The sequence below is a fragment of the Acanthaster planci genome, linkage group LG01 (assembly GCF_054643075.1).
Source record: "Acanthaster planci isolate LZ-2023a linkage group LG01, COTS_SCS, whole genome shotgun sequence".
NCBI lineage: Eukaryota > Metazoa > Echinodermata > Asteroidea > Valvatida > Acanthasteridae > Acanthaster > Acanthaster planci.
This window is the reverse complement of record NC_141777.1, coordinates 21,833,142-21,856,919: the sequence shown is the minus strand read 5'-3', so window position 1 is coordinate 21,856,919 and position 23,778 is coordinate 21,833,142. Positions and strand designations below refer to the sequence as shown.

The 23,778-nt window shown below is 43.4% G+C and overlaps 1 protein-coding gene across 3 annotated transcripts; it reads right to left on the bottom strand.

Annotated features, from left to right (window-relative positions):
* Positions 1–8,498: 8,498 nt before the first annotated feature.
* Positions 8,499–23,131, bottom strand: LOC110990119 (coactosin-like protein). Of its 3 annotated transcripts, none has more exons than XM_022254965.2 (5): positions 22,925–23,131; positions 13,749–13,815; positions 12,178–12,260; positions 10,287–10,432; positions 8,499–9,715 (listed from the first exon to the last, which is right to left on the bottom strand). In XM_022254965.2, exons 1-5 carry the CDS (start codon positions 23,028–23,030, stop codon positions 9,605–9,607), a joined length of 513 nt encoding a protein of 170 aa, XP_022110657.2. In that variant the 5' UTR covers positions 23,031–23,131; the 3' UTR covers positions 8,499–9,604. The 3 variants fall into 3 exon arrangements, with proteins under 3 accessions (XP_022110657.2, XP_086993912.1, XP_086993922.1); XM_087137786.1 differs by lacking the exon at positions 22,925–23,131 and adding an exon at positions 16,589–16,798; XM_087137796.1 differs by lacking the exons at positions 8,499–9,715; positions 22,925–23,131 and adding an exon at positions 16,589–16,924 and having other exon boundaries at positions 10,372–11,350.
* Between the last annotated feature and the right edge of the window lie 647 nt (positions 23,132–23,778).

Genomic DNA, 23,778 nt, shown 5'->3' with positions numbered 1-23,778 from the left:
GCTGCAATTTTTGCAAACCCCTGCACATAGCGCCTATAGTAGGACGCTAGTCCCAGAAATGAACGAAGCTGATCAAGGTTAGTTGGAGTCGGCCAGTCTCTGACTCTCTCGATCTTGGTAGGATCTACAGCAATACCCTGGTCACTGACAATGTGACCAAGGTGGGTAACGGATGTGCGGAACAACTGACATTTAGTGCCTTTTAACTTCAGGCCATGGGTCTCAAGCCTACTGAACACTTTGTCCAACCTCCTTAAATGTTCCTCGAAAGTATCCGAGAAGACGAGCAAATCATCCAAGTACAATACACATTCTGAAAGGTTCATGTCGCCAAAGATCAGCTCCATGATCCTTTGAAAAGTACTTGGACTGTTGCAGAGCCCCTGGGGAAGACGAAGGAATTCGTACAACCCCCAAGGCACTCTAAACGCAGTCTTGGCTACCGAGTCAGGATGCATGGCTACTTGAAAGTAGCCATGCGCTAGGTCGAGAGAAGAGAACAGCTTGGCCCCTCCGAGTGATTCTAGGGTCTCATCGATCCTAGGTAGCGGAAAAGCGTCTCTATGCGTTTTAGCATTAAGACACCTATAGTCGACGCACAGTCGCAACTGTCCATCTCTTTTCCTAACCAGCACTATTGGGCTAGCATACGGACTCGCTGATCGCCGGATTATCTTACGGTCAAGCAGATCCTGCAACAATTTCTTCACCTCTGATATCTGACTTGGTATTACTCGGCGGTAAGGCAAGTTAATCAGCCTTTCATCTGAAAGGTGAATCTCATGCGGGATCAAATCACAGTAGCCGAGATCAAACTGACCCTTCGAGAAAACATTCTGGTGCTTCCGAATCAACTCGGCCGCTGACAGTGCATCTGTGGCATTTAGACTCCTAAGACTAATACCAGGAGGCAACAAGAATTCTGCACCATCATGGAACACAAACAACTCCCCTTGCTGATCACAAGAACCCTGCACACCACCATGCCCAGGGGATTCCGAACCCACCGGCCCAGAACTTTCACCATCAACATCCGTCACGTCTGGCACACCTGCCACAACATTGTGCACGGACACATGGAAGCAGTTATCAATAGAATCAACCACAACCTGCTCTGTCAAACAAGCATCACTCACAGTACCTATTTTAGTGGAAGGTGGAACTACCAATGGATTGGCGCTTGTATTCGCGACCAACAACGACAAATGAGGTCCATCCACCTGCTGCAGACCCTCAACAATGTGGCACGCACCCTCTAGATCACGTACTCCACAATGAATTTCATCCAATGATGAACTAATTGGGTAAGGTTGGACTAACATAAGTCCACCTTGCGGGTCGACTACAGACCCACCTAGTACACAGTGAATTTCTCTCACGGTCCGTGGTTGGATTGTCTCTTCACCACGTGTCAAGACATCAAAAATGGTGGTCACAGGTTCCCTTACCCCTCCATCTGCACCAGCAGACGTCATGGATCGGAACCAACGAATGGCCAAATCCCAGTCCGAGTTTGGCCGACAGACCTCCAGAAACTTTGCATTGGATGCGACCTTCCTAAGAATGTTACACCCCAGCAAAACTGGGTATTTACTACTCTTGTCCCCAGGATCGGGACAGAGTTTACTACTAGAGACTACAAAACTGGCACAGAACCTCTGGCCTAAAATCTCAACTTGTGTCTCCAAGTAACCCTCAAGTGGTATTTCGAGGTGATTCGCACCCATCAATTTGAAGAACCCACCCACATCATCCAACCCCCCAACTACCTTAGCCAAATGGCCATGGTAGAACTGTGATGATATCATCGAAGTCTCGGCTCCAGTGTCCAAAATACACCTTGCCGGAACTCCATTGATCAAAATCACAGCAGTAGGACTGCTGGCAAAAAGCTTACGCCTGTCAGCTTCTACACAAACCCTACTTGTATCAGAAGTAATGGGACTGAATGTGGGCTCTTCATTAATACTTTCCTCCGACGTCTCGCCCTCTACGACGGAGGCGACATGTTTTCCTGAACATGTCTGTCAGATGCTTTTGCCTGGCTACCAGTTTGCTCTTTCTCTGCGCTAGCCTTCAAGTCGTACTCTTTCTTGAAGCACTTTTCAACTGAATGCCCACTCTTCTTACAATAAGTACACTGCACAGGGGTTTTCCGATTCTTTGGAATTTGTTTCTGGTTTGCTTGGTCAGCAGTACTCTGACAAGCAATTGTGTTTGTCAACTTCTGTATCTGCTTTAAGGTTTCCACTTGCTGTTGCGTGAGGCGCTCCACTGCTTCGCGCAGATGCTTCTGGCCCTCGATCATTGCAGTAAGTAACTCGTGATCGCCCCCTATACGCGCAGTCTTCGAAGAAGAGGTCACGGCATCCACATGCGGAGCCGCACCATTCATGTCAGGCACAGAACATGTCGGTGGGCATGTTCTTGCTGGTTCACCATCAACATCGCGCAAGATGTTCAAAGCAAGCTCCCTAAACTTGTAGAAAGGGAGTTCAGGGTTCTCATGTATAAGTCGACGAAGCTCGCGCTTCGTTAACACATCACGCGCACCACGCGTGAGTTGTTCCTTAAGAGCACTTTGTTTGAGTTTACCCAGTGCCTCTTTCTCACTTTGGTCTGTGGAAGCCGCTTCCATGCGGTCATATAGTCGCATGAGTACCCTACTATAGTCCTCCAGGCTCTCTCCCTCTAGTTGATTTCGGGAGTAAAATGTGCAGTTCAGTGACTGCACTGTCTCCTTGGTGCCAAATCTAGACCTAAGAAGAGCCCGAAGTTTGCTAAACTGGTCTTTCTCGGTCTTTGGACAGCAGCGAACTTCTTCTTTTGCGTCACCGCCGAGGTGATCAATTGCTACCGACAACTTCTCGTCCTCAGACAAGCCCAATTGACGGGAATAAGTTTCAAGATCGTCAAGCCACTCAGTCAGGGTCGGGTCCTCAGATTTCCTTGGGCGCCCGTTAAATTTCGAGAGCTTAACCGTCAAGGCCCTCTGGTATTTGAGCCCTTTAAAAGCATTGGCCAGAGTTTCTGCCAATGCCTGGTTCGACCTTGTTATTACATCAGCCAAACCCTCAGGTGTCGCCATGGTTCTAGTCTGAAGTCAACTAAAGTCAAAACGTCAGAATGACAAACAAACCACGTACGGGCCACCAAAAATAACAAGAGAGGCAAAACCTCTTAAAATGCAATCACCAACAGAGCTACGTACTAATACAAGCACTATGGTATCAAAATACATGTGCTGACAAACTGCTGGGCACCCCGGGCAGTTAAAAGAAAAATGAGATAAACAAGTACTCCAATAAACATGTAACATGTAAGAAAAATGACATTTAAATCAGGAAATTGCCTTAAGAATACGCATAGGCTCAAAAAAAGGCAGGCACTCACATGTGATTACCTTTACAGTAGAAAGTGCATTTAAGCAAAAAGGTGTTATTACACAATAATAATAACAAACTATAACCACAGCGTGTCTTAACAAAAAGCAGTCTCGTCCCTCATCACACGACGGTATCTGGGGTACAGTAACATCAAGCTCCACATTCATCCAATCCTGTCTACGACGCCAAGAACTTGTAGCGGCAGCGCTTGCGCGCCCGCTGGGGGCGGACCCTGACGATCCGGAGGGGGGAGACTGGTCTCCCGGTAAGGGATGGATTGGATCAGCTTGTAACACAGGTCGTCAAATAATCACCTCCAATTTATTCGTCAATGGAAAGAAAACCCTAGACACCACGGGTTGCGAGACCTACAGTGGTCTGCAGGGCCCAGCAACTCCAAGGGAACAGGCTGAAAACTGTCCGAAATGGTCCCGAAATGTTGCGCTGTCTCCACTGAGATGGCCACGGAAAGAAAAAAGGACTAGACGTGGTCGAAGGGTCGGTAACGCACACTGGGCAGACCGGCATATCCAAGCGCGGTATAAATAGTAAAAATGTTGACAATGCCCGTAATTACAATAAAAATGAATCCAAGCGTTTTTAAACAGATAATGAAGTCGGCGGAAGGTATTCCGGCTAAATCTTATGTTATCACGATAGAAATTAAATGGAGCTAATTCCAATAGAGGCGCAAGGCCACGTCAACGTGAAGGGTGAGGGGACCCTCTCAGTTGCTATGCAACAACGTAAACATTGAAAGGATCTTAAAGGCGTATACCATGTGCATGTAGATTATACATGATAAATATACGGGCAACTCCCCACACTAACCCTATCTCTAACCCTACCCCTAACCCTATCTCTAACCCTAACCCTATCCGTAACCCTAAGCCTCTCTCTAAACCCAACATTACCCCTAACCCTACCCCTAACCCTATGCGTAACCCTAACCCTATCTCTAACCCTACCCCTAACCCTACCCCTAACCCTATCCGTAACCCCAACCCTATCTCTAACCCTAACCCTATCTCTAACCCTAACCCTACCCCTAACCCTATCCGTAACCCTAACCCTATCTCTAACCCTACCCCTAACCCTATCTCTAACCCTAACCCTATCCTTAACCCTAACCCTATCTCTAACCCTACCCCTAACCCTATCCGTAACCCTAACCCTATCTCTAACCCTAATCATTATCCCTAACCCTATCTCTAACCCTAACCCTACCCCTAACCCTATCCGTAACCCTAACCCTATTTCTAACCCTACCCCTAACCCTATCTCTAACCCTGATCCTATCCTTAACCCCAACCCTATCTCAAACCCTAACCCTATCTCAAACCCTAACCCTAGCCCAATATATAAGGATAGTGTCAGGGATATATAGGGATATAGTCGTATATTCCGTTGTGTTAAATGTTGATGTAAATATATAGCTCAAAATATCCCTTTCTGTAGCCCTATCCCCAACACTCGCACTATCCTACCCCTAACGCCAACAATATCCCTCACCCATCAGTCCCTAACCCTATTCCTATCTCTAACCCTACCCCTAACCCTATCTCTAACCCTAACCCTATCCTTAACCCCAACCCTATCTCTTACCCTAACCCTATCCCTACCCCTAACCCTATCCCTAACCCCAACGTACCCTATCTGTAACCCTAACCCTATCTCTAACCCTACCCCCACCCCTAACCCTAACCCTATCCCTAACCCTACCCCTAACCCTATCTGTAACCCTAACCCTATCTCTAACCCTACCCCTAACCCTATCTCTAACCCTAACCCTACCCCTAACCCTAACCCTATCTCTAACCCTACCCCTAACCCTAACCCTAACCCTAACCTTATCCCTAACCCCTCCCCCTTCTTTAACCCTAATCTTACCCCTAACCCTATCTATAACCCCAACCGTATCTTAAACTCTAACCCTAACCCTACCTCTAACCATAACCGTAACCCTAACCCAATCCGTAACCCTAACACTATCTCTAACCCTAACCCTATCCCTAACCCTATCTCTAACCCTATCTCTAACCCTAACCCTATCCGTAACCCTAACCCTATCTCTAACCCTACCCCTAACACTATATATAACCCTAACTTTATAAGTAACCCTTCCCCTTTCTTTAACCCTAACCCTACCCCTAACCCTAAACCTACCCGTAACCCTATCTGTAACCCTAACCCTATCTCTAACCCTACCCCTAACCCTATCCCTAACCCTATCCGTAACCCTAACCCTATCTCTAACCCTAACCCTATCTGTAACCCTATCTCTAACCCTTTCCGTAACCCTAACCCTACCCCTAACCCTAACCCTAACCCTATCCGTAACCCAAACCCGATCTCTAACCCTAACCCCAACCCTATCCCTATCTCTAACCCTACCCTTAACCCTATCTCTAACCCTAACCCTACCCCTAACCCTATATCTAACCCTAACCTTATCCGTAACCCTTCCCCTTTCTTTAACCCTACCCCTAACCCTAACCCTAACCGTACCCGTAACCCTATCTGTAACCCTAACCCTATCTGTAACCCTACCCCTAACCCTATCTCTAACCCTAACCCTATCCGTAACCCTAACCCTATCTCTAACCCTAACCCTACCCCTAACCCTATCTGTAACCCTAACCCTATCTCTAACCTTAGATAACCTAGCAGTGGCTACTCGCAGTTATCTTAAATTTTGGAATGCACCAGCAAGGGTTTCAGCTAACGCTTGATTTGACTGGCGTAATGCTTCAGCCACGCCGTCGGGCAGTGCCATGTTTTAAAACGGTGCAGAGATGCGGAAGAACTCTATCACATCAAAACCAAACTGTATTATTCATTTAAAAAAGAGACTGTCACGGACGATTTAAAATACAGCGCTTACATGTGAATTCTAAGGAAAGGCTAATCGCGTCACCTGGTATAACTAATGCATGAAAGACAAACACTCATAAACTCCATCAGGGTAACAAAAACAAAATCCGATATCTATAATCAAAGATGAGATTAAAGGGACTCATAAATAATAATCTCCCTCCAATGCGAGCATTATTTTACATGAAAATTACATGTACATAGTTTGTGCTTCCTAACACTTCACAAATTGAGACACACAACAAAACTACATGTATAGAACCCAACACTGGGAGTTTCTTGAAATTTTGAATTAATTATACAAGTACATGTCCAAGGCCCAGCATCCTGTCTACGACGCCACAATCTGTCGGGAGATGGCCTACCCGCCCAGCCGGTGACTAGGGCGGGGTCCGCCTCCCTAATTGAAGAAAGAAGGCTGGAGATGAAAATGTACCACTCTTCTCGCTGCTGATTTATTATTCGCCAGTCGACGAAGTTCAACTGCGGTACACACAAAGAGAATAAAATAAACCCTGGAATAAAATAACCAAGTCCATAATTACTTAATTATGATCTCATTTTTTATTGGTGAATTGCGTGCTTAAACTACGCATCAATTCACAAAAGCAATAAAGCCCTTTCAGCTTACCCCAGTATATCCTGGTATAGTAAGTGTGACCGAGCCAAAGGGTGGGTATCGCCCACGTACACCACGGACGCTATAAAATAAAATACACGCTACAGTGATTCGATCAGCTTACGACACTGATGTACACATAGAAAACCTCAAAACTAGGGTTGTCATAATTTGACTATAGTAAGCACGGGGGGGGATTTCAAGTCATTTAGGAACATGCGGGCCTGTAAATGATAAAAAAATACTTACGTCCAAAGAAGCCAGTAAAGGACTTTTCTCTTCTAATAACCAGTACTAGTAGTAGTGGTCCTTGACAAATTCCAAAGCAAGAGAAAGCGTGTTTTGTCACGTAGGCACCAGCCTAGTACGTTCATCGCTGCCCGAATATTCCTGCGCTATTAATAAGGCGTCCTGTGCTCAGTGCCCTCATTTGATATCTAAAATGTAACTATGTAGGGATCTGGGAATTCCCCATCAAATTTAGCGAATTGTGTGACCTTTGAACCTTGTGCACGTCTTCAAGGCGTGATTGGGCCCACGTGGGTGCACAGAATGTACATGACAGTACAAGTATTTTCTGTAGGTCTTGCTTGTCAGCCGGAAGTGGCCTACAATGTGATACTTTTTGGGGGCACTGAAGTTGGGCGGATTTCCAAGGTTTTTTTTCGGGAGAGCGGAGAGTGCTGTGCGAGACGACTGGGTGGATGGACGTTGTGATGGTTCGGCCGGGAATCACGTAGATTAGCACCGATTTAATTGTCCAAGCAGTTGTGATTGTAAAAGAAATCCAGTCCGCTTGAACACCCAAGTCTTTCAGTGCCTGCTGAACTTTCTTTTTGCCTGCCTGGCCTCCAATTCCCCCTTCAGGGGCCGGACCGCTACACCTATTTATTGTAAAAAGCTTAAATATGAAATATGACCACAAACTTAAGCCACAAACCAAGTTACGATGTTTGTTTACATAGGTGTTATTTGTAGGTCAGTGTACAAAGATCACCGTAATCCGGCCAGGTCACATGCAAGTTAATCAGACGATTTCTCATGTTTGGGGATTTCTCTGGACGTGCAATAATCTAACAGCGCGGTGCTGCACAAAATACGTGCCTCCAATAAGACTGGCTATGGTGTTACAAAAAGTCCTGACCCCCACAACAATTCAATGTATGGGATCGATTAGGAATATTAGCAAAGGCTCAAAGTCTACCAGGCTGTAGTGAACACTGCCATGCGCTTGTGAATTGTCTGCAGCAATCACGCGTGACGGTTGAATCACTTCCATAGTCTGGCTACCCAAGCTAATGAAGATCAGAGGACCAGAAAAGAGGTTCTCAGACTTCAGAGCACAGAGGAAGGTCCTTAAAGACCGGTACTAAAAGATTGCTCCTTGAGCGCCTGGATAAAGACCAAGCCTTCTGGATGGGTGTCCTGTGGTCGGACGAGACTAGGATGAGCTTTAGCATTTTTTGTGGTTGTCTTAGGAATCGAAAACGTCAATACTCCAGAAAGAATACCAGCTCGAGAGCGGGATAACTCTTTAAGGTTGAAACAAATAGACAATCAGGAAAATAATTTGAGTGAGTGAACAACCAGGCAACAAGGCTCATGTAACTACATGTGTCTTATAATGCATATTTGAAAAAAGTTATTTTATTGCTCGTGTATAATAACTATAGAACCACAATTGATGCAGAAAAAAGATAGAGTTACAAATACAAACTAATGAAATATAATCTATCGTAAAGGTAATAAACTAAATTAGTTGAATAAAAAAACAAACTATGACTTTTTCTCAAATAAACCTGCCGCCGATTTTACGAACTCGATAGCTGCGCGACAAATTAAGACCAGTTAAGTCGCGACTTTCGCAACAAACTATGGCGTAACTTATACGGAGTCATTTTAGACGGAACAAATCGAATCGAAAATGGATTTGATTAATTTGTCGTGTTCGGTTAGTCTTATTATCATTGCTGAACGAAAAACGTACAACTTTAGAGGGAAATAAAGAACTTGTTTGGCTTCAAGAACTGTAAGATTTTCTGTCCGATTCTGACGAAGAAAAGACGAAAATGTTTTCAAAATGGCGGCCGGAAGTGATTTATCGGCTGTTGGACGACTGTTGTTATATTGAAAAGGAACAGCCGTCGTAAAGCCGCTTTTGTCATTGTGTAAGAAATTAACACTTTTCGAGAAATTGAACCGAAGTAGCTACGGCATAAATTTGTGCGGCAAGGCTTACATAAGGTTTCAAGTTACGCCACGTTTCGTGAAATCGGCTAAAACTGAAACTTTTCAACATTCTACTTGTAAGGCGAAGATTAGACGTGATCTGAAAAGACTGAAAAACAGGATTGTCTGCTGGTTTGTTTGTTAGCACGGAGCGCTCGGCTCGAGAATCCAACCTGCCCGGGGCCACTTAGTAAAGCTCACTTCATATACATATAACCTCGCTGAATTCTAACCAATACTACAGGTCGAAGTTTCTCCGATGGAGCATAATGCCTGTCCCTGCGCCACGTTACTCCCCTCCCTCTGGTTCACAGAACGATGTTTCTCCCCTACCCTAGCTTATTAACCTCAGATGCCTCTGAGCATGAGGATTACTAAACCTAAGTTACATTCCAAAATAACATGTTTTTTTTTTTCCTTTCGCATCTTTTCTGTCGATAAAACATTCCAAACAAACGCCCCAAGAAACTTGTCTTACACCTTCGTCCCTTTAGGGCTAACGCTGTCCGGTTCCATAAGCAGCCCCACTAGCCATTTCAAGCATTTTGATAATTTTTCCTTCTTTCAAGTCGCTCTTTTCGTCAGCGAGTATTTCCTTGCCAAACTCCTGGGAGGAGGATAAAACAAGTCATTTTTCGTCATAAATAGAAAAGTATCAACATACCACCACATTAATTTGTCTTTTTGGATTCGTTATAGAACTCGGATATACATGAGATTTTAAATTTGCAAACGAAGCATGAAAGCAAGCCAAATCCCCTCAGACAGAGAAACAACTAAAACTAAAATTACTAAATCAAACATTAAATCACAAAGATATCAAATTAAACAAAAAACAATGAGCATATCACAGAAATTGTAATGTAATGGGCGAACATAACGTCAGTAGCATCAACTCTATAAGAGGGCAAGGTTTTCCTATTCCAATATGAGTTATAACACCCCAGGGTGTTAGGGTTAAGGTCTGGTACAAACCTAACCAAAAATAAGAACCAAAGACATACAGGAATCATGAAAACTGGGAGATTAAAAGCAACAGTTTGGAAAGATAGGCAAGAAGGAACAGGACTTTTAATTGCTTCATCTTTTCTTGCAAGGCACTGTTGGAGACTTGACGTACAGTTAACCGGGAAGGACATGAATTTAATACAAAATAACAAAAGAAGCATAGAACTCACTGTCCAAATTTTCTTGACAAAGGCTTTGTCTGTGCTGACTTTTGCCTTTTTCAGGGGTGAAACGCTGGGCCCAATCCAAGTGATAAAGGCAAACTTATCTCTAGTGTCAACTTCGAACTTTGCATAGGCATAACATCGGTCGTCTTCTGCCGAAAGAAAATCGTACGAACCGACCGTTAGGCCTTCAGGATACATTATATATTCAGTTTGGAACATTTCTCAAACCTTCGTTTGCCTCAAGCCGCAGCTTCAGTATCGTTGATTTAAGGTTTCTTATCGGGGGGATCTGGAATAACATGGATACCGCTATACTTGAAAGCAACGACAGATTGAAATGATGGGACCAAAGGGGAAAAGCCGCAGCCGAACACACAGCGGAGAAACGGCTTACGTCTTCCCAGACACTTTCGTACTTCCGGGCCAGTTGCGGAAATCATGATTTCTTTCATCCCTATTGGATTAAAGCATGTTAAAGCAAATGATTGCCCCAAAAGTCCGCATTTCGGGGAAGGGATGTCGATCTCCCAAATACAAGACGATGACAACGGCCGATATCCCGGCACAGCGAGCGAGCTCTCCTGACTTTGTCCAGTAAAGCCAGATATACGTCCAATCCATCTACGCACAAGAACCGAAAATGTTACCTATGTGATATACTGAAAAAGCCACAGGATGCCAACGAAAGGGTTGAAAAGGGGTCTCGTTCTTGTTCAAAGGGCGGAGTTTCAGAACTCACGTGTTCCATTTCTTTTGGATTGCGTGAAATATCATTTTGAAGGATAGTTTACCGTGGATCAAATAAACATGGCATTATCCCCAATAAAGGCACAGTGTCATTTTCAACTGCATAAGCTTACAGCTCACCAGCTCACCGAGGGAGGAAGCTAGCTTGATAGACACAGTGAACTGGTTTTGTGTGTATATCATCCCGTTCCCTAAAGACTGATCCACGAAGCCGCACCCCTTTAACACGACCTGTTCTTCTTCTATGTCACACGGCCACCCTCGTTCCCCAAAGCGGTACCACGTTGGTTCCCATCGTACCACTTGCGAGATGGTAACCCCTGGTACATAATGAGAAATGGAAATATTCCACGATGGGAGATTTAAATAATGGTTGTATTACGAGACGCAGATTCACGCGTGACGTGACGTAAAGGTGTCATGAAACGACAAGACTAAAGGCGCCTTATTTCCATATCTACGCATTTTTGGCTACGTTGCATACACGATGCGTTCATGCGTTTCACTTTCAAGGACACAAAAATCGACTCCATTAACATAACGCACGTGTGCGATGCGTTTGGTTTTTGTGAACGAAATTTCCAGAGTTGGGAGCCACAAGCCCCAAATTCGTAATTGATAGAAATATATCCATGTTCGGTCCCGGTAATAATACCCCGCACTGCAAATAACTCGCAGGATCACCGGAGTCAGGTTGGTGGAGTGGCTCTTCTCTCGCCTTCCACCTCTGCGACCCACGTTCGAATCCCAACTAGGTCAGCATGTGGATTGAGTTTTCAGTCCCGGTCTGACTCCGTGGGTTTTTCCGGGAATATTCATCCGGGGTTTTCCTCCTACCTCTAAAACTGAACATTTCATTTTCTTCTTAATTACCACTTCATCCTGTAATTGGCGATAAGTGCGCTGTTGGTTGAACAGAAATAAACTTTTAAAAATGAACAAAAATATCTATGAGCTTGCGCTTTGAAATTAGCGCTTTAAATAGAATGTGCCCTCATTGGGGCCTAGGCTGGTTGGTATTTGTGCATGTAGGATCGCGGATATCACAGCTTTTGGATGGTCATGACACAAAAGGGCTTGGCTTAATGGCCATCGGTCTGTTGGATTCTGAAGTCACCATGCATTCTGTGATTGTTGTGTTCCATACCTCCAAGAAGATCCAACAGGTCGCTATATTCCATACCACAGTCGCCCGGCACGATGATTTTGCCGTCGTATGTAGCAGTACACCTGAGCATTGATATTTGAGCAAATTATATCATAAGACAAACAAATTATATCGAGCATTAGGCTTTGTCTGAATAATATGGCTATGGCAAGAAAGAGCAGGTGCGCTTATAGACTAATTCGATTTGACACCATAACTGCGCTGGTACCCATAGATATGAAATAAAAAGACTAGATCAGCAGTGCGTGAATATAGGTGCGCATTCTTTGTGCCATAATTGTACATCATTTTTTGAAGTCTCTCTTGGACACACAAAATGAACGTGAAGTATTCAGGTAAATGTATCTTCCTCTAGCACGTGACCCTCCAGACAAGACCGCGCTTGACTCACGCACTGCCGATTTGTCAGTAACTTAAAGCCGAATTAAAAACAGATAAAAACAAACTTTAAAAAAATTCATACTGAGTAAGAAACTGAAAGTAATAATCTACTTTTGCGAAAGATTCTAATATTTTATTTAACCTTTGCTGACAACAGCTGCGTTATATCAAATCAAGGGAACATGGAACCCATCAACTACAGGTAGGTAGATCTTTGCAGTGTTTTACAATCTCGTTTTTACGTAAGCACGGGCAGTGAAAACAAACGTGCATGAACAAAGAGACCTGGGTACGATATCGCCGGACGTGAAAGGTCGTTAATGAGATTCGGTTTATACCCATCACCAGGTGACTTTTCCTGAATATTAGTTGAGGAAGATAAAGGTCAAATTCCAACATGAGTGTTTAATGGGGTGGTTTCAGTTAGGAATTATTCTTTCAAAAAGTTTCGAACGTGATAGGACGACCCAAAGTAAAAATCCCCATAGGCAGTCCGCCTTCTGTTCCGGAAGCTCGCCGCGTTAGTACCTTTACTTTCGGGCTCTATTCTAATTAGACTAAAGACATTTAGCATGATGCTGCCATATTTGTATTGTTCCGTCAAACCCCCTTGGCAATAGTATAACAGCTTCACATGTTGTTAAAATGGGAACAGACTATTTTCCTTCCAGCCTCGGTTTGGTTAAATTGCTTTGAATGGTAGTAGAGCAAAATAACTGCCGCATCAGTTGCGAATCCAGCAGGGGGAAGGACTTTCCCCCGCCACACACACAACTAAGTGTGTATTTGCCTGCAACTGGGGACCCCCTATTGTTCCTCTTTTGTTTGTACTTCAACTGTTTTAGAAGACCACCCATATGTTTTGTACACAGTTATCAATCGGAGACCCTCTCAATCGGGGACCTTATTGTCCTCTATTGGTCAGGGTCCCAAATTGAATGCAGAAACAAACTCCACACACATCCACCAAAAGCTGGATACGCCACTGTGTCCAATGACAGAGGTCAATGGCAGCTGGTCAGCCTAGCGATTGCAGTTACTTCCATCTTCTATCTGTAACAATGCTTAAATACAGCGGTTTAATTGCAAAAGGCACAGAAAACACAGTTCGAACTGTACGGCCGAGCTGTAATTCAGTGTACTAAAATGGAGATTCTGTATTATTTTACCATCCTTTTGCACCCCTGCGAACGTCCTCGTACATCTCTCTCAGCTTCTCCGAATCTGGAATTAAAGCTGAAACAGAAAAAAGTGTGATCTGATTAAAATTCAAACCAAAATGCCAGCAATGACGGGCCCAAAGTCATTTTTCCTATGTAACTTTCTGTGGCGTTGATAATGAAGGGTGAGGCTGTACTGGAGGGCTTTCTACACGCTTTTGAGAGGAAGGAAATAATACAGACGAAAAGCTGCGTTCAGTCTGTCAGCCACTATCCCCCTCCTCCGATTTGGTCTTGTATACAAGAGTCTAAGGTTCAGGTTGTGTTCGGTTGTGGCCCACCCTAAGCCGTCAGTGGTCATCAATGACCGTTGTCGAGAGCCCTCGCACAACTTTTTTCCCACATGGGAATTTTTCACCACTGTCCTGAAAGATTTCCTGAGGTTGACCAATTTCCCCAGTGATCTACTCTAGGATTGTCCTTTGAATGTGCACATTTTTTCTTATATGATTGCAGGTAATAAGTTCATGTTGATAATAGTCAGTGTTCTCGTTGGAAACTCTAAAGACCTTCTTCAGACTCTGCATCATCATCACAAGACCTCCAGGCAGAATTCAAGTTACGAGCAGATGAACGGAAACAAAGCATTCTTTGTTGGTGTTCACCGTGTTACGTAAAGTCTGGTCTTCAGACTGGTTTTGTGACTGACATTTTGGTATGAAGATTCTCAGTTCCCAAACGATAGTCTCTATGCCACGTCGTCATGCGCACTTGCTTCGTGTTAAAAGAGCCAGTGATTTCTGTCCTTTCTCTTTTTTTCTGCCCAGGGGCCACCGATTCATTAATTACCTTTTTTAAGTTCACCGTTTCCTTTCATCTTAAAAAATCAAAACTTTTTAAGTTGGCCTTCAAATTCTAGATTTTCCAAAACTTTCTTTCAGTTCTCTTTTAATTTCAGGCCCGTAACTAGGGTGGTGCAGGGGGTGCGTCCGCATGGTTAATATGTGCAGTGTGCATGGTTAAACTGATGAAGTGACATCGCACGAACCAGATAAGCTGTCATGACTTGCCCAAGGGTGCACTGAACCAATTCAAGCTCCATTGAAAATAGTGTAAAGTCAACCAGGTTTGGAGCCCCATGGCAGGCAACTGAAGTCCCTGAGGCCTCTCAAACAAAAAACAATGTGTTGTTTAATCCTTCAGGTTTCATTTGATTTTCAATTTTTAGTAGGTTAACCAATGAATTTTTTAATTATCCGCCCAAAACAAACTCTCCCCCAAAAAGTGAATGTTGCAAAGCCCTCCCAGCGGCCATTTTTCAAATGACATCCCTTACCTTCCTCGGGCTCTTTTGACTAATTTTCAATCCCATTTTTATCTGCTTTGCCCCCAGATGGGTGCCCCTGAATCTACAGAGATGATCCTGGGCCATATTGACAAAATTCCACCATTTCTTGGCCCAAACAGACCCCTCTTTTTGAAACAATCTCTTGGGGGTACTTTTTGTGCGCCTCTGCCTGGCGGAGAATTTTCCTTGATTTGGGACACTGCACCCCTAAGTGCGCGCACGCTCGAGGATGTGCGCGTGAGTGCGATCGCCCCACAGGAAAGGCGTCTCATCAGATTTGTCAACAGGACAAAATACCTGCTGAGCACGATAGCCTGTCATATATCACCGCAGCCACACAAGGACCCACGGTCGCGCCTTAATTGTTCCCAAATGACCTTACTTTTTTTTACCGAACTGGCACACTGACCAGAAGACACAATAGTTATACCTTTCAGCAATTATATGCAGAGCACCTTTTGCACACTTCTGAGTTTCTCAATAGAAAATAACCTTGCCACACCACTGTGATAAACCACTGGAGCTCCATTTTGAACAATGCCTTTAGTGAAGATTTCATGCAGGAATTCGTTGTAACCCCCCCCCCTTTATAGAATTCTCCATGGTCATTTCGGGAAGAAAATATAGTATGGTGTTTTCTGACTGATAGAGGGATTGCGCTTCACGTTTTGAAATAGTGTCCTGGCGTGTCAAGGGAGCTATTACCGAGTACCAACTGGAAGGGGTCAATCAATTGCAAGACATTTTGTCAAATAGTTGACTGATAGATCACACAATGACCTTAAAGAGGACTGTAACCAAAAACAACTACAAAAAGGTACAGTGCATGTTAAAAGATACCTATCCATTATGCTATTTATTCGGTTCCATAAATTGGTGTTATATTTATTTCGCTTTGTTTTGATTAGCATAGGCCTGCAACGTTATCGTATGTCCCGGCGTTGTAAACCAACCGAAGGGCTTCTTATCACGTACATATAATTTTAACTATGAACGGTTCACACGTCCGACAGATTTTATCTTCTGTTTCATACCAACGACCCTGTCTGAAACCAGTTTTGTCGTCGGGACCACCAAAAGACTAGACACAAGACCAGACACAAGACCATGCACAAGACCGTGCACAGGCCCAGTCACAGGTAACAGTGAAAACAATGGCATAGCTTGTGACTTGAATTCAGACTGTGGAGGTCTTGTGTTTTGTACTTGTGAAAGCCTTAAATGGTCTCGACTACAACACTGTCTGAAACATGACCCTAAAATCAAATAAGAAAAAGGTTCCTCTTTCCGTTTCTGTGGACACAAAATGCCGACTTTACTGTTTCGCGAATACTATATCCGAGACAAGCATATTTGCATGAATAAAGAAATATGTGTCGTAATTAGTTTACCACATACAAGAATTTCCAAGCTTAACTTATCTTAAAAGTGTCTGTTAAGTCTGGATTGGCACTGACAGCAGGAAAACCTTTTCAACTGCATTGCCACGAAACGAACTCACCCTGATTTCTCGTCATCTCAAGGGCCCGGAGGAGGTACCGAAGCTCCTCCACCTGGCTTCCGAAAGCAAACCCAATTACACATGCCAAAATGATGAAACGGAACATCTTTTCCACCAGCAGAAACCACGCGTGTGCAAAGCAATGTCTGGGCCGTTCAACCTAAGCACCTGGTACTGCCAAACACTTGCTCCGAAATCTGGCTTTGGGAGAATCAGTTAATGACCTTTTGTTGATGTTCTGCTTGTCCTTTTCTGCTGTGGAAGACGTGCATTTCAAAAATATCGATCGACCGTGAAAGGTCACCATGCATGAAGAAAGCTTGTGTATACCGATGGGGAGTTTTTGCGTATTGCTACAAAATTTACCGTCATATTGAACTGTTCACCATCTGAGTTCACTGCATTTTGAAAAATCAAGAAAACGTTCGTCACATTCAACGATTAAAGCGCAGCTCGTCTCCCACGTTTCAGCCGCACTTTAACCCGCGAATGTCTTTCAAAGGTGTACATGCACTTCTACGTGATAATGAGGCCTCGTTGTATTGATCGCGATACGGCAGAAATTATTTTGTGGCGTATGTAGAGGTGGTCATCAGATGAGAGGAATGTAGGAACTAGCTTAAAGATCTAGGAAGTCAATTCAAAGTGTAATTTGAAGGGATTATGACCACTCTCAAAACAACCCAGTCGAAATATTGACTGATTTCCCCAGTTGTTCAAAATTGACTACGTATTCAGTCAAACACCCACGCTTACATTGGCAAATCATGCTTTCTGACAAGATTCCTATTCGGTGTCTTTTGAAATATCAATGAAGTGACTGAAAAAAATCTAGTCAGGTTGACTACTTTCCAGTTGCACCCAGCTGAATGTCATTCTCTTATACATGTACGGCTTGCTGCATATCTGTTAAAGTACTAAGGCCAAGACTTCGGAGCTCTTAACTGGCACTGTGAACATCTAACAAAAGAAGCACGGGTGCAATAGCAATGGACGCTCAGTGTTAGTGCTCTGTTTCTTTTGTTAAATGTTCTTGTGTGATACTTGTCCTAAATTATCGTCAATTTTACATTTGACTGACTTGCATGACAACTTGAATGTTGTGGTGGAGTATTGTGAAAGCCACCATACGTGAAATCGGTTAGTTTTCATACTGTGGTCATTCCCACAAAGACCAACATCTACTTGTCGAAATGGAACAAACACGTTTTAGAATTTTATTTTCCATTCTTTTGTATTTGTACGCGACATACCGGTTTGTAGTACGCTGCCTATGTAAAGCCAAGAAGTATATTAAAACTCAAAAAGTTAATAACTATCACGCACAGGCACTTCTTTTTCAGTCTGTCCCGTTGAGTATTTGGAACTCGTATAAGAATGTACAAGTATAAAAGGGAAACCCTGAATTCCATCTGTACAACTAGCAGGATGAAAGCTCTGCACGGACACAAAAAATTACATATGTCTCCATATAATTTAAAGGCAGATATCTATCTCTGTTTTTCAAGCGATGCGTTATTTTGAAATATGTTTGATCGGTTTCTTTTTGACATGAAGTCTGGATGCTAGACTTGTAACATTGCATTGGGGACACATTTACTGGAAGGGGATACAAGTACGTTGGGCAGGAAAACAATTCTTCAGGACACATATTCACTGGGTTGCGACCACAGTCGTATAAACTTACGGACGGGCAGCTCTTTCAAAACAACGGTGGGGTACCGTAACCAAGACGGCACCCAACTAATTCAAAACGCGTGGGCAAATTCATCTCCGGGTGTCCACTCCGAGGAGGAACAAAAAGGAATGAAACTGTAGTCCTTTGGTATACATTCCCGCATAGACGCGCAAGTTTAAGTGCGTTTGACGCGAAGAACGCGCAACGAAGGCCACGTCCCAATCTCGACTCCATTAGCTGCCTTTACTAGCCCCTGGTCGTTTCGAATTCAAAAATGATGCTGACTGGCTATTAAGAATGAATATACATAAACCTAAAGTCAATCGCAATCGCATCAAAGGCTACACGCTCGCACACCGGTATTCTCCTGCACCTGGCCCGTGCAGATTGTGCAAGACGCAAGACTGGGGGTCTATGCGTTTATATGCCTACATCTGTGGTTGTGACCCCGTAAATGTGTTCGGGGAAAACATCTACAGGCGAGGGAGCATACGACCTTTAATACCGGCAGTCATGACACAGCTAGTACTTTTTTGCGGTGGTTACCATTCAAATAAAATCTACTGACCATAAAGGGGAGAAAAACCGAGGGGAGATCAGGTCCCGATAGAACTCGGAACGATTTGGGGGTTTTGTGCCAGAGTTTCGGATAGTAAATTTTGCTGTCTTTACTTTTTTGTTCTCTCTTAGGGGATCATTTCCAGTTTAGGAGACGCCAAACATTTAATCTTTAAGAGGAGTTGACGGTTAGTGCAAAAATAGTTCATTGTGTTTTAATGGCTCCCTGGTTCCTTTTTGGTGAAAACTACCCTTAGTGCATGATTGCCTCTGACAACCCAATTTACAGCCAATGCGTGCAAAGTTTCATGCCACTGACCATCTAAACCGAAGTAAGGCTGCATCCAAACCCGTGTTTAATATTGTATGGCCAGGCTGTCGCCCACAGCTTTTGTGCGGGAACACGCCGATTGTCACAATAAACTTTATTTACGAGGCCGTCCATATTGAATTTGAAAGCGAGGTTAATTCTTCATTTTGAATGTTGAGAGTACAAATGAAGCAATAAAATGAAAATCATGACAAATTGGCACCTGTTTACTCTGATGAATAATTTCAAATTCATGATTGAACGCACAGAATTGTACACTGCCAGGCTTTGAATGCATGGAAGCATAAAACAGGCCGGTGCCATCCTAATGGACAGTTTGCAAATTATATAAAACAGATTTGGGGAATAAGATTAAAGAATGACCTCCATGTGAATAGGGTCTATATACGTGACTGTACAGCTCCTGAAGCTTGTTTCGGCCGTGAACTTATTTCGATGGAAAAAGGCCATTTTTAGAACCCGTACAAATGCAGATTTTGTCATTTACAGCTCATGAACGCTCTGATTTACACCAATGTATCCAATTAGCTATCTTGACTTATTATATCCACTCAATTTTATAGTGAATCTGAAATGTGCACGGTTGAATGGGTTCATGATAAATGAGGATACAAAACAGAATCCAGAATGCGGCTTCATACAACATTATGTCAACACACACGTAACTCAAGTGAGATAAATAACAGATAAAATAACAAACAAAACTTGAATGACGAGTCGGAATACTTTGTCACACAAACAGGCCTTTTAGTGTTTGATGAGATTCCATTGTCGTTTATTTTATCCCCAAAAAATCAAAACGTCAGTCTCGTGCTGCATGCAATTACCAAATAAGTTGCAAACGAAAATACGTGGATAAGGATTACATGTACATACTTACAAAAAGAACTGCTTTTCCAATAACTACCACCAGGCGGAAATAAAATGAAAAATCCAGAAACTGCCTATTATAAATTTCTATAAAATTAGACCTTGCCGATTGTCCCTACAATAGGGCAATGCACTGTACTAGATGATTGGGTTTTGGACAGAGTAACTGTTACGGAACAGTGGCTCTGTTATCAAGGTTTCTATTTTCACTGACGGGGCGGTTTTAGGCAATGGGGTGTAATAATGGATTTAGGACAATGTAGAGCCCTCGGTTCTTCGTTTGTGTTTGTCACTGTGAAAGCCTTTGGAAATCAGTGCACAGTAATACATTGGAAAAGAATAGGAAAATACCCCTTTGTAGATTCCATAGCGGTATATGGACGAATCTATCAACGCTTCACTGAACCTTACCTATACGGCCCTCTTTTGATAGCGGAAAGGGGGTCTTTGTTTAAGAGTTCCTTTGTACCAAAGTTTCCATGGGCGTAAATCCCAGAAGGATTGGGGGTATATGCCCCCCCCCTTTGAGGTGGGAGATGGGCTATTGAATCATTTGCGCTGCACACTTTTTCGTGGTGAGCAAAAATATGAAGCGGATTGAGAAGAATTTTTCGGAATTTTCAACGGCTAAAATGTATTCATGATTGGAAACAATAAATAAACATACATATGCCATTCTGATGTATTATTGATGTACACCTATATCACAACTGGCAAGTCACCCCCCATCCCCCATCTCCCAATTCCTGGCACAAATTTACGCCATTGATACATGCTTATTAGCAACGACCATTGATGGCGTTGCTGTGGTAACAGGATTCGTCTATACTGTCACTGCACTGCATGCAAGACCAAAGTGGTGCAAGTGGAACGACTGACTTAGACCCTGTGACAATTTCATAGTATTAATGACACTGCAATGGCATTGACACTGTCAATGTAGCAATAATACATCTGGGCTCTGAGGTATCGTTCGGACGGCCCGTTCTTGGCACGGGTATTGCACTCAAACGGAGGGAACGCGACCGCAGAACACTCAGTTCTCGGAACTAGATAACACACGTCACGTCCTCATCGGGGTTTCTTGAGAGCTGCAAAAATGGCGACATGGCCGACAAAACTGGAGATTATGGCAACGTTTTATAATTTTCCATGAAACAGAAACGGATTTTCCGTTTATATAGGAAAGAACGTAGCCTAGAAATCCAAACGTTAATCTTTGAAACGGTACGTTGACGCTGCCATCATGTTGCATGTCGCTTGTTACTCATACCAGCGAGAACCGAGTGTACGTTCCCAGCAACCGAGCGGTCGCCCCGTCAACTACACATCGAAATGTTCAGCTAACACGCCGCCCAAACTCAGCGTGGATGGACGATCTCTAGTCTTAATTTTCAGCGTAAGGATGGGTACTGTATATAAAATGGATGCGTACATGGTTCGGAAGCTGCTGGGTGACCGAGGAGGGGGGGAATGGGGTACTGGGTGAGGTGGGGTGTTGGGTGGGTGGGGTGTTGGCTAGTTGGGTGGGGTGTTGGCTAGGTGGGTGGATAGGTTTGGGTTTTTTTTGTGTGTGTGATTGTTTTAGGAACTGAACGCCAGTACTTCAGAAAGTGTCTGCGCAGATACAGGGGGTGACTCTTTTGAGGGTATATCAATTTGCTTCAACACAAACATTCAAAAATGCACCTTTGTGTCTTAATTAACCTTCTTTTCATTTTTGGTATTATTTTAAATGATATTTCACTGCTAATCGGTATTCATGCTAATAGTATTTCCATATTCATGAGCAAAACTGTGATGTCATCTCAGGAAAAAAGCCTCAATGTTACATTGGCTGGTACACAAAAAAGTCTTGCATTTTTGTATGACTCCATTTTCTCTTCTTTGCTGATTTTTCATCGTTGTTAATGTGCACGGCAATAAGCAATCATCAACCCCTTTCTGAGAAATGTTTCCAGTAAGTAAATCCTGGGTCCAGTATTTGACAAGAAGAACTTTGAATTCAACTACATGTATGTCTTCCACAGACATATAAACGCATAGACCGCCAGGTCGCATTCATATACATGAGCATTTCCTTGATCAATGCAGCACCTGACTAAATCGAAACTACGGGAAAATTCACCCCTCCAAACATAAAGGGAATTTACGCACAGTTGAAGAATTCCAGCCATAAAATTCTATGGAGCCACTTTCCTATGTAAAAAAATCCTCCGTTTACTTAATCTGGCCCGTGCAGATTTGAAACAATGTTGTTGTAACACATGAAAAGATGACACGCAGTCATCCAGCACCGTCTCGCCTCGCCATTATTGTTTGCCTGTAGTACTTTTCATATAATCACGGTTATATGAGAGGATCACGGCAAGTCATCTATCGTTAAAAAATCACACGAAACAGATCACGTCATCCAGTGGCATCAAGCACAACTCATCACCAGAATCAAGCAATAGCACCCTCGACGTATACGCGAGGCCACAAAGGACACGATATCGTTTCCAGTATTTTAAATAATGGAGGTCAATGGTACAGGGCGCTGAGGCTGTCTGACGCCACTGCCCAAAGTCATGAACAACTAGATCAATATTCCTCGCTGAAATGCTTTATGGTGTGAATATGAAAGAATTTTATGCAAATAGCTTGAAAAAATCAACTTTTTTGTCCCAAACTTTACACACAAGATGCCATTTTTTAGGATCCCACAATTTCGTTACACTATGTCTTTGGGAACAGTGTGACGAGCAGCTCCGTGGATCAACGGTGCCGGTGTGCGGGGAGAAGCATGTCTCGTGTATGGTCCAGCGGTTTCAAAATTAATTGCCAGGTGTTTGTTGGGCCTGGTTCAGTACCAAGAGAAGATAAACCTTTTCATCTGCATGTCAGACAACGAACTCACCCTGATTTCTCGTCATCTCAAGGGCCCTAAGGAGGTACCGAAGCTCCTCCACCTGGCTCCCAACAGCAAATCCAACTACACATGCCAAAATGAGGAAACGGAACATCTTTCCACCAGTCCCTGCAGAAACTACGCCTCTACAAAGCAATGTCTGCAGCGTTCAGCGTCACCACCTGAACTGCCAAACACTTGCTCAAAAATGTGGTTGTTGATTTTCTTTTTGTCCTGATCTGCTTTTTAAACATACTGTAGACGCACCTTTCAAAAATTAGCCAGCCGTGAAACATGACAACGGTAAAGGGTAATGTATATACATCCTTCACCTTTAGCATATACAATTTACTGTCTGGGAGGGTCGATATACAGTGTCTGCGATACCATTGACTTGTTTCATCGTTGATTTCACTGCTCTTTCGAAAATCAAAAGAATGTTTATCACATTCAGCAAGTTATGCGACGCTAGTCCGTGCTCTTCGTATAGTTTTTGGGCCGAACATTACAGCCGTGCATGTCCCATTTCGAGTGTTATCTCTAATGCGGCTACTTTAATCGCGCTACGGAACAAACTATTCTAAAATGTTCACTTTTTTGGGAGACAACTGTGGAGAAAGTCAGTAGATAAAGGATATTACAGGGATTAGTTTAGAGATAACAAGGAAGTCAATTCAAGTGTGTTTTCAAAGACTAGTACAAGAATTTGTGTTTCTCGTATATGCATGGTTGCTGATTAACTTTTAAAAGTGAACAAAGAGCGTGCAAACACCCTCTGTACACAATTGCGGTATACACTCCATCACTCATTACGGACTGAAAATGTTGACAAAATGAAGGAATGGAATTACACATATCTTTAA